We start from the raw sequence: 12,377 nt of genomic DNA, 5'->3' as shown, positions 1-12,377 counted from the left end.
TATTGTACATCAAGATTTGATATAGAGAGCTATCCTATGCCAGCCCAGTCAAAAAATGGCCAGGGGGGCCCAACCCGGGGCCCTCAAATATACGGGGCCTTTCAGAATCCCATAGTACAGATCCCAACTCACAATCCTTTCTGACTATATCCTCGTTGTCCTGAGGAACATCAGGGAACGGGAGATTGGACCTCTGTGCCTCCGCCCAACTTGTTTTAACCCCAGAATGGGAGTACAAGCGGTACCCACGGGTGTACATGGACCACTCCCTGAGGGCACAGCAGGATTATTGTTGGGGCGGAGTTCCACAATTCTGTCAGGATTACAAGTATTGCCAGGAGTCATTGATTCTGATTATACTGGAGAAATAAAGATTATGTTATCTTCCGCTCGAGGGGTATCTGTTGTTTCTCCAGGAGATAAAATAGTACAAATATTGATATTGTCTAGCCATCATGGGGCCTTTCCCAGTTCACAAACGACTGGAAAAAACAATGGGTTTTGATCCACAGGATCAGGTGTCTTTTGGGCACAGTCAACTAAAAATAGACCCATGCTTAAATTAAAAGTTAATGGTACTCCTATAGAGGGTCTAATAGACACAGGTGCTGACATCTCTATTATAAGACAGAAGGACTGGAGCAAATCATGTCCTGTTACAGCATCCAGTACTACCTTATGGGGACTTGGATTTGCCCAAACCCCATTAAAAAGTTCAGCTGTATTATTTTGGGAGGACCCTGATGGGTAAAGGGGAACATTCCAATCTTATGTATTAGCTCACCTGCCTGTCACTCTTTGGGGAAGAGACATTTTAACACAGATGGATGTTGTCATTTCTTCCTCAGTTGAGCAAAATATGTCCTGTCTAAATCCAACTGTTTTGCCAGTCATGGTGAGACAAGGTTATATCCCTGGAAAAGGACTAGGCAAAAATTTACAAGGTGTTACCTGCCCCATTCAAGCTGAAGGACAAACAGGGACTGAGGGGCTGGGTTTTCTGGAGGGGCCACTGAACCATTAAAGATAACATGGAAATCCAATAATCCTATCTGGGTCCCCCAGTGGTCCCTTTCTAAAGAAAAAATAGAGGCGGCCCATGAAATAGTTAATCAACAATTGAAAGAAAACCATATCATTCCTTCCACTTCCCCTTGGAATACACCCATTTTTGTCATAAAAAAAAAAAAAAAGTCTGGGAAATGGCGACTTTTGCAAGATCTGAGAGCCATGAATTCCAGTATGCAGATTATGGGCCCGGTGTAACTGGGTTTCCCCTCGTTAGCTGCTGTTCCAAAACATTATCATATCATCTCTATAGATATAAAAGATTGTTTCTTTTCCATTCCTGTTCATCCTGAGGATAGCCCTCGATTTGCCTTTTCCATTACTTCTTTGAATAATGAATTACTTCTTTAAATAATACTAGATACCAATGGGTGGTCCTTCCCCAGGAAATGGCAAATAGTCCCACTATGTGTCAAATATATGTTGGCCAGGCTATCACAGATTAGACAAAATTATAAAGAACTTTATTGTCTCCATTATATGGATGATATTCTTTTGGCTCACAGAAAATAGGAGACTTTATTTAGGGCTTTTAACAATATTATTGATACCCTAGAAAAATGGGGATTATATGTGGCCCCAGAAAAGGTGCAAACCCACAGCCCTATTACCTTTCTAGGACAACAAATATTAGATACCTGTGTTAGGCCACAAAAGATTCAATTAGCTATGGAAAAGCTTAAGACTCTAAATGATTTCCAAAAATCATTAGGTGATATAAATTGGATAAGGCCAAATTTGGGAATCACCACTGGTCAACTTAAGCCTCTGTTTGATATTATCCAAGGAGATTCAGACCCTACATCCCCCAGAAATTTAACTCCTGAAGGTAGAGAAGCCTTGAGGTTAGTAGAACAAGCTTTAGAAAATGCTCATAGTGATACAGTTGATCTATCCTTGCCTTTTAATCTTGTAGTATTAGATTCTGAATATACTCCTACAGGTCTATTGTGACAAACTTGACTCCTGATATGGATCCATTTGCCAGTGTCCCCCCAAAATGTCGTTTCCCTGTATCCTGTGATAGTAGCAAATCTAGTTACATTAGGACTTAAGACAGTCCTTCGAGTTTTTGGAGTTCATCCTCAGACAGTTATTGTCCCGTACACTGCAAAACAGATTGAAATACTAGTTAACAATAATGAAAATTGGGCAATTGTCTGTTGTTCCACCATGGCTGCATTTGATAGTCACTTGCCAAGTTCACCTATTGTCAGCTTCTTCAAAAGACATCCTGTTATTTTCCCTCAGGTTGTTAAGGCTCAACCTATCCCAGCAGCAAATACAATCTTTACAGATGGCTCCTCCTCCGGCACAGCTACAGTAGTTTCTGATAAAGTACAGACTATTATTACTTCTCATAAGTCTGCTCAAAAACCTGAACTAGAAGCAATAATAACTGCCTTACAAACATTTCCTGGGGAACCTTTAAATATTTATACTGACAGTCTCTATGTTGCCCAGCTTGTGCCCTGGCTTGAGACAGCTGGACCCATTAGTCCTCAATCTACCTTACAACAATGCTTTTATCAAGTACAAACTCTTCTGTGGGCTTGCAAAGAACCTTTATACATAGGCCATATCAGAGCACATTCAGGCTTACCTGGGCCTTTAGCTCAAGGAAATTCTACTGCAGAGTCAGCTACTCAAGATCCTCATGTGTTTAATATTGCACAAGAAGCAATTAATTTCCATAAAGATTTTCATGTCAATGCTACTACCCTCAAAATAAAATATAACATTACAAAAGAACAAGCCAGAAATATAGTAAAACAGTGTCCTGCCTGTGTGCCTCATTTATCTATTCCTCATTTTGGAGTCAATCCTAGAGGACTCCTTCCAAATCATCTATGGCAGATGGATGTCACCCATCTCCCTGAATTTGGTACTTTAAGATTTGTACATGTAACTGTAGATACCTACTCAGGAAATATATTTGCTACTGCTCATACAGGGGAAAAGACAAAAGATGTAATCAGTCATTGCCTTCAAGCCTTTGCTACTATGGGAAGGCCAAAATCATTTAAAATAGATAATGGGCCTGCGTATACTTCTTCTTCATTTCAACAGTTTTGCTCAAAGTTCAATATTTATCATTCTATAGGATTGCCCTACAATCCACAAGGACAAGCTATCATGGAAAGGGCTAATCAAACATTGAAAGTCTGCTTAACTAAACAAAAAGGGGGAATGGGGCATTAGTCCCTCCCAAGAACAGACTTAACCTTGCTTTATTCACCCTCAATTTTTTAACTTTGGATGCTATGGGCTGTACTGTGGCTGATAGACATTTTAGTGGAAAGTCTGGTGGCCATCCACAAGCAATGTGGAAAGACATCTTGACTGGGTCCTGGAAAGAACCTGACCCAGTATTAATTTGGGGGTGAAGATCTGTTTGTATTTTTATCAGGACCAACAACAACCTATCTGGGACCCGGAACGTTTGGTAAGAACTATCCATAAGAAAGAAAATGGCACCGAAACACAAAATGATGGTGATGATGGTAAGCCTGCTGTTGTTAGCTCTTCCTAAAACTTTTGGGGATATATCACTCATGGCAAACAAGTTTTCCCTCAATTATTTCCTAGTACAGAACTTCTAGGTATTCCTTACCTACCAGCTGGTTCCACTGTAAAGCCACTTATTACTAGTCTAAACTTCAAGTTAAGAGGTAGTCTTTGCTTCCTCTGGTTAGCCACCTCAGAAACCACCATGATATAGGGAGGCAATCTCTCTCTCACTCAATAAAGGTGCAGTCAAAAGCAAGCCTATGTAAAGGGAAGTAATACACCTGTTTATAGTTATACAGGGTGCGAGGCCAATTACTCTTCCTTTTATCAGGGTGCGAGGCCAATTACTCTTTCTTTTATCAGGTTTTCCCCCCTACTCCCATATGTGTCATGTCTCCATCTGTGTTCATTCTGTCTAACAGTTCTAAGTTTAATATTAACATTACTAATAACAATGATAATGATACTGAAGTCCTTAACTGTGCTAACCAAGAGTGTTATTTGTCTAGTTGTTGGGATGCTTCACTATATCGTCTGGCTATGATTGCCAGAATTCCAAATTCATTCCAGTCCCAGTGACCTTAATTCATAGTGAGTGGAATTTCCTACCTGTGAAAGCCAAAAGAGATTTTGGTATCTCAGCCATTACAGCCTTTGCTACTGCTGCGATGGCTGCTGCGGCTGATGCCACTGCTGCTGGACTTGCCCTAGGAAACTGCTATACCTACTGCTCACAGGAATCCTGATTCTAAACCAGAGTGGACTTACTACAAGAATAAGTGGACATGTTGACTGTTACCACACAGATGGGCTGTCTAGTGCACACCCAAGCACTATGTGTTACCCCTATACCCTATTCTAATATTACTGCTGCTGCAAATCTGTCCAAACAGCTTGGAAGCATGCTTAATGGGACATGGGACTAAAGAGTTTACTAATTTGACTACCCTATTAAGAAATTCTGTATTTGTGGTAAATAGTACTCAGGTCAAGGTTCCAGGTATGTCAGAAGCCATTAGTTTCTTACAGTCAGCATTACAATTTGGTAAACAATGGATGGGAAGTTTTGCTATTATGGGGTTGTTGTTCTTGCTGTTATTGTTGCTGCTCAGATATCTGTTGTCTCTAAGGAGTCGTCAAAGACAGCAAGCCTTAGTGGTATGGCAAGCCCTTATGGCCATGGACCAAGGCTCTGATCCGCAGATTTGGCTCTCCCAATTACAGGACTGGTAGTCAATGACGGGTAAGCACAGGGTGGACTTTATACCAACCTAAGACGGGGATCAAAGCATGCCAACAGCTCTTTGACTCCCAATGACGGGTAAGGATAAAGTCTGACTCTGGCACCTAAGACAGGCATAGTCGCTGTCCTTTTCTTTTTATAACAAAATGGGGGAGCCTGTTGAGGGCCGTCTTGGACAAGATGGCACCTGGCAGTGAGCCAAAGGGCACTGGATACCAAAATAAGGAAGTACCCAAAAAGGTTGCTTGCCTACTAGTTCCTTGGAGACTTATGACATGTTGACGCCAGGCTCTAGGATTGGCTATCTAATATCATGCCGCACGTGGACAGCTCGTGATTCATATAGTGCTATGCTGACATTCCTCTGCATGCTCTCCTGCGTGAGAGAAAGCTTTGCTATAATTGGCTGATAAGCTAGGAGCCTGGTGGAGGAGAGAGGGAGAAGGTAGAAGAAGGGAGATAGTGGGAGAAGAAAGGAGGCAGAAAAACAGGGAGGACACAATAAATCTCATCAACTAAAGATTGGTGGTGTCTCTTTTCTCGGCGCCAGTTCCGCTGGACGGAACAGCCAACCAAGAATTATATATGCAGCAAAATTAAGCTCCAGATTTGATGATGAAATAAAAACCTTCCATGATAGACAAAAGTTAAAAGAATTTACAAATAGCCTGAACTATAGAATATCCTCAGTAAAATATTCCAAGAGGAGGAAATTAATAAAATGAAAATCAGTAAAGGGAGGAACTACACTAAAGGAAAAGCCAATCAAAGGAGAAACCAAGTCAAGATAAAACCAAAAATGAACCAAAATGGCCAGGAATATAAATCATGTCTCAATAATAACCTTGAATGTTGATGACCTAAACTCATCGATTAAAAGACATAGACTGGCAGATTGGATTAAAAAAAAAAAAAAAAAAAAGACCCAATTTCTATGAGACTCATCTCATAGAAAATGACATCCACCAACTGAAGGTTAAAGGTTTGGAAAAAACATACCAGTACATGAACTGTGTAAACAAATAGGGTTTCCATCCTCATATGAGATAAAGTGGACTTCAAGCCAAAGTTAGTCAGAAGGGATAAAGAAGGACATTTGCTAGTGTTTAAAGGAACCATACATCAACAAGACATAACAATTAATGTAAATATATGTGCCCCAAACAATGAAGCCTCTAGGTACATCAAAACAAACTCTACCCAATTTCAAGAATCCATTAGACAACAACATAATAATATTGGGTGACTTTAGCACACACTCTCTCACTACTGGATAGATCTTCCAAACAAAACTAAACAAAGAGTTCTAGACTCAACAATGCAATCCATAATTTACAATTAACTGACACATATAGAATATTTCATTCATCAGTGAGTGGATACACTTTCTTCTTAGCAGTACATGAATCCTTCTCAAAAATAAAACATATATTATTTCAAAAAGCAACTCAGTAAATATGAAAATAATAGGGCTACTACCCTGCATTCTATCTGATTGTAATAGAATGAAATTGGAAATCAATGATAAAATAAAAATAGAAGTTACTCCAACTTGGAGACTAAATGATATGCTATGGAATGAACAGTGGATAACAGGAGACATCAGGGAAGAGATAAAAAAATTCTTAGGAGTAAATGAGAACACCGATACAATATATCAACATCTCTGGGACACTATGAAGGCAGTGCTAAGAGGAAAGTTCATTGCATTGAGCTCATTCATTAAAAGAATAAAAAGTCAACAAATAAAAGACCTAACATTACATCTCAAAACCCTAGAAAAAGAATAAACAAACACCAAAAGTAGTAGAAGACAGGAAATAGTTAAAATCAGAACTAAAATCTATGAAATTGAAACAAAAGAAACAACTCAAAAAATTGACCAAACAAAAAGTTGGTTCTTTGAAATAATAAAATTGATAAACCCTATGACATGCTAACAAAGAGAAGAAGAGAGAAAACTCCAATTACTAAAATTCATGATGAAAAAAGAAACATAATAATGGACACTCTTGGAATACAGAAGATAACTAGAAACTATTTTGAAAATTTATTCTCCAACAAAGTAGAAAATCTCGAAGACAGTGACAAATTTCTAGAGACATATGACCTACCCAAACTGAATCAGGAGGGTATACACAATTTTAAAAGATCAATTCCAAGCAATGAAATAGAAGATGCCATCCAACCAAGAAAAGTCCAGGATCAGAGGGATTCTCAGTTGAGTTCTATAAGACCTTCAAAGAAGAACTAATGCCATTACTCCTCAAATTATTCCATGAAATTGAAGGAGGGAACCCTTTCAAACTCATTTTATGAACCTAGATACCCAAACGAGACAAAAGACACATCAAGGAAAGAAAACTTCAGACCAATATCCCTGATGAACATAGATGAAAAAATTCTCAATGAAATTCTGACAAATAGTATACATACAAAAACATATTAAAGAGTGCACTGTGTTATAGTGGGGTTCATTCCAGGGATGCAAGGTTGGTTCAACTTATGGAAATCAATAAATGTAATTCATCACATCAATAGACTTAAAGGTAAGAACCATATGATATCTCAATAGATGCAGATAAAGCATTTGAAAGAATACACCATCCTTTCATGTTCAAAACACTAGACAAACTAGGTATAATAGGAATATACCTCAACCTTGTAAAAGCTATCTATGCTAAGTCCTAGGCCAACATCATTATAAATGGAGAAAAATTGAAAGCATTCTCCTTGAAATCTAGAATAAAACAAGGATGCCCTCTTTCACCACTTCTATACAACATAGTCCTTGAAACTAGTCAGAGCAATTAGACAGACCAAAGAAATTAAAGGAAATGAATAGGAAAAGAAGAACTCAAACTACCACTATTTGCTGGTTACATGATTCTATACTTAGAGGATCCAAAAAAATCCCACCAGAAAACTTCTGTAACTCACAGATGAATTCAGCAAAGTAGCAGGATATAAAATAAATACCCATAAATCAAATGCATTTCTATACATAAGTGATAAATCCTCTGAAAGAGAAATTAGGAAAACTACCCTATTCCAATAACCTCAAAAATATAAAATACTTGGGAGTCAACAAAAGTGAAACTACAGAACGCTAAAGAAAGAAATTGAAGAAGATCTCAGAAGATGGAAAGGTCTCCCTTGTTCTTGGATAGGCAGAATTAATATTTTCAAAATGGCCATACCACCAAAAGTGTTATACAAAATTAATGCAATTCCTATTAAAATCCCAAAGTTGTTCTTCAGAAACTAGAAAAAGCAATCATGAAATTCATTTGGAAAAAAAGAGACCCAGGATAGTCTAAGAAATCCTTAGCAAGAAGAGTGAAGCAGGAGGCATCAAAATACCAGACCTTAAACTATACTACAAAGCTATAGGAACAAAAATGGCATGGTATTGGCACCAAAATAGACATATGAACCAAAGGTACAGAATAGAAGACACAGAGACAAACCCACACAAATGCAGTTATCTCATACTAGACAAAGGCAACAAAAACATACCTTGGAGAAAAAAGCCTCTTCAACAAAGGGTGCTGAGAAAACTGGAAATACCTATGCAGCAAAATGAAATTAAAAACTTCTTTTACCCTGCACAAAGCTCAATTCAAAGTGGATCAAGGATCTAGGAATTAGGCCAGAGACCCTGCACCTAATAGAAGAAAAAGCAGGCCCAAATCTTCATCATTTTGGCCTATGACCTGACTTCTTTAACAAGACTCTAACCTGTAAGAAATAAAATATAGAATCAATAAATGGGATGGATTCAAAGTAAAAAGCTTCTTCTCAGCAAAGGAAACTGTCGGGGTACCGCGGACCCCCAGCCCTTCGGCGTGGCCAAGATGGCGCCTGGCAAGGTGCCAAGGAAGTGCTGAGAGCAAAACCAGGTACCTCCAGCAGACTAATTCTCTGTCCAACAAGTGGCGTTATTTGAGGAAGTTAATGTGATTGGCCATGGGTCCTCGTGGACACTGCATGCTTGCTATATGCACACTATTATGCTCCATTACTGTCCATGCTTTCCCCTCGTGATCTATAAGCTGATTGGTTGTTGTATGTAATGTAAGGCCCTTGCAAGAGCGGCCGGCGCGGCCAGCCAGAAGAAGCAGATAACAGAAAATAAAGAACTTGCCCCGATCCGGTTTCGTGTTTCTCTGCGGGCAGGGAACGCGATAGGAAACAATCAATAATATGAAGAAAGAGCCTACAGAATGGAAGAAAATATTTACCACATGCACATCAGATAGAGCTCTAATCTCCAGGATATATAAAGAACTCAAAAAACTTAACACCAGTAGAAGCAAATAACCCAATCAATAAATGGGCTAAGGAACAGAGTCTTCACAGAAGAAAAAATACAACTGATCAACAAATATAGGGAAAAAGAGTTCATTATGTCTAGCAATTAGAGAAATGCAAATCAAAACAACACTGAGATTCTATCACACTCCAGTCAAAATGGCAATTGTCAATGATACGAGCAACAATAAATGCTGGCAAGGATGTGGGGGAAAAGGTACATTCATTCATTCCTGGTGGGACTGTGAATTGGTGCAACCACTGTGGAAAGCAGTATGGAAATTCCTTATAAAAATTGGAATGGAACCACAATTTGAACCAGCTATCTCACTCCTCGGTCTATACCCAAAGAACTTAAAATCAGCATACTACATAAAAACACACAATGGAATATTACTTGGCCTTAAAGAAGAATGAAATTATGGCATTTGCAGGTGAATGGATGAAGTTGGAGAATACTCTTAAGTGAAGTAAGCCAATCCCAAAATACCAAAGGCCAAATGTTTTCTCTGATAAGTGGATGCTTATCCATAATGGGGGACATGGGAAGGGAAGATTGGAGGAATTTTGGATAGGGCAAATGGAGGGCGGGGAGGGGAAGAAGAGGGAGAAGGAGTATGGTGGTTGGAAGATGGTGGAATGAGACGGACATTATTACCCTATGTGTGATTACACAAATGGTGTGACTCTGCATTGTGTACAACCAGAGAAATGAAAAGTTGTGCTTCATTTGTGTACAATAAGTCAAAATGCATTCTGCTCTCATGTATATCTAATTAGAACAAATAAAAATTAAAAATATATAAAGTTTATTGTGTGTCTATTGTACCTCAATAAAATAGTCAAAAAATAAGAAAGAAATGGAGAATAATATTGGAGCTGAGCTAGTCATTTCTCAGCAAGCACAGCTTCAAAACTCTTGTTTTTACAGAGAATATTGAGAAATGGGTGGGATGCATGGGCAGAGGTGTTACTCTGAGTTTCTCCACAAGAAATCATGTGGCCCTGGAAATGGAGTTTCCCTTTTGACAGCGGAGCCTGGAAGAGGAACAGTAGGGAACTTATATCCTGAGTGGATGAGGTTGTTCAACATGATCACTAACTACTCTGTAATTCATCCTCACAAGAAATCAGCTATCACACTGGGAAATTCAATGGCTAGGAGGAAATAGGGTGCAGAAGAGAATTTGCTAGTGCTGTCTCCCAGGAGCATGTCCATAATCTAATATCCTGAGATTTCAAAGGGAAATTTATCACTCATTAACTTGAAGGTAGACTTGTCAGTTATCTATGCATTTTACTAGAATTAATTACTCAATCTTACTGGCCTACCTTGGGCTAGGTGTTTTGCTATTAACTTAATTTCTATCAAGGTTCATTAATTTGGGAATTGTACTTTTCAAGAGAAACACACTCAGCAGAACAAAAAAATAAATAAATACAAAAGAGGAGGCTGTGAGTGGGGCTACAAATTAGCCAAGTAGGCACTTATTTTTAGACTTATTCCATGATGAAATATTAAGATTATTATTCTCTGTTACGATTAGTCTGATAGGACTTTCCTTGACTTCTATATGACTACTTACATGAGACAGGAGATGAATATCAATTTACCCCTACTAAGGAAAAAGATAACTTACCCAAGTTTTTCTCAATAGGGAAGGAAGTAGGACCATGCAAATTTAAATCAGATTTTTAAAAAAGTAAGCATGTCCAAGGTTTATCAAGGACTCAGTGAATCATAATGTCTAGAGAGAGTTTTCTCATGGTATAGGGGTGTGTGTGTGTGTGTGTGTGTGTGTGTGTGTGTGTGTATTTGCATAAACTTCAATGAAAGGGGTAAGATGCAGCAGCTGTGGTACAGGGAATGAGAATTGGTTGTTAATTTTAAGAAATGGGCAAGTTAGTTTTAAGAAAAATAGGAGGTCAAATGATCACCACAACCCTTAGTGGTTGTGACCACTATCTCTGGGGTAGGCCATATCCCCTCCTAAATACTTTTCTGAGAAAAATTTTAACATCTTTATTCTTCAAGCTGTAGATGAAGGGATTCAGCATGGGGATGACTGTGGCGTGGAAAACAGGGGCCACCTTCTCCTGGACCTTGGTGACTGTCAGATGAGAGCTAAGGGTACTAAAGGCTTTGGATCTGCCCTCAGCTGAAGGTATTTGAAGAATGTTGGTGAGTTTGAAGGCATAAGAGATGGCGATGGGCCCATTTGGTGCCAACACATTGAATCCACCTATGAGTATCACCAGAGCTCATTGAGGTAGATTTTAGAGCAGGATACAAGCTGTAGGAGGGAAATTATGCCACAGAAATAATGATGGATAACATTGTCCCCACAAAAGGAAAGTCTGATCATGGAGGAACTGTGGGCCACATCTCCAATAGCTGCCATGATATAGACCCCTGTCACCAGCACACTGCACACCTTTTGGGACATGGTGACATTGTACAGCAAAGGATTACAGATACCTGCATATCTATCATCTGCCATGGCTGCCAGCATATAGCACTCAGCAATAGCAAATATGCAATAGAAAAAGAATTGGGTCCTACACCCAGAATAGGAGATAATATTTTGTTCCCATATAAAGTTTTTCACAAGTTTGAGGCATAGAAAAGATCTATGAATGACAAATTACCCAGAAAAATGTACATGGGAGTTTGGAGCTTAGAGGATCATACCCAGGATTCCCACTATAGTGACCCCCATAGACCCCTATGGACAGGAGGAAGAGGGACAACTGGAGCTCTGGTTGGTGTGTTAATCCCTGAAGGACAAATTCAGTCATGGTTTTAAAAACTGCATCTGGTCATTTCCTCCAGGAAATAGAATGTGCATCTAAGAAAAGGGAAAAATCATAGAAAGTCAGAAAGTTCTGTTCCTCATGGTGGGAAATTGTTTTATTACTGGTGTGACAGAAGAAAAGAAAACCTGATCATCAAATGAGAACAGTATAATGATTGTAAATTATAAACTGGAGAATTAAATTTTCTCACATCGAATATCTTTGCCACTCATACTCAGATAGAGCACTAATTTCCAGAATCTATAAAGAACTCAAAAAACTCTACACCAAGAATACAAATAATCCAATCAACAAATGGTCTAAGGAAATGAACAGACACTTCACAGAAGAAGATCTACAAGCAATCAACAGATATATGAAAAAATGTTCAACATCTCTAGTAATAAGAGAAATGCAAATCAGAACTACCCTAAGATTCCATCTC

General features: G+C 38.8%; 1 protein-coding gene across 1 annotated transcript; it reads right to left on the bottom strand.

The window, feature by feature from the left end:
* Window positions 1–11,098: 11,098 nt before the first annotated feature.
* On the bottom strand, window positions 11,099–11,935 carry LOC124959695 (olfactory receptor 8B3-like). Its single transcript, XM_047518039.1, is given in 3 exon segments — window positions 11,099–11,397; window positions 11,400–11,767; window positions 11,829–11,935. Coding segments are annotated over 3 exon segments (774 nt in total).
* Between the last annotated feature and the right edge of the window lie 442 nt (window positions 11,936–12,377).

The sequence above is a fragment of the Sciurus carolinensis genome, chromosome 11 (genome assembly GCF_902686445.1).
Source record: "Sciurus carolinensis chromosome 11, mSciCar1.2, whole genome shotgun sequence".
Classification (NCBI taxonomy): Eukaryota; Metazoa; Chordata; class Mammalia; order Rodentia; family Sciuridae; genus Sciurus; species Sciurus carolinensis.
Note: the sequence above shows the minus strand (reverse complement) of the source record. Positions and strands in the feature narration are given on the sequence as shown.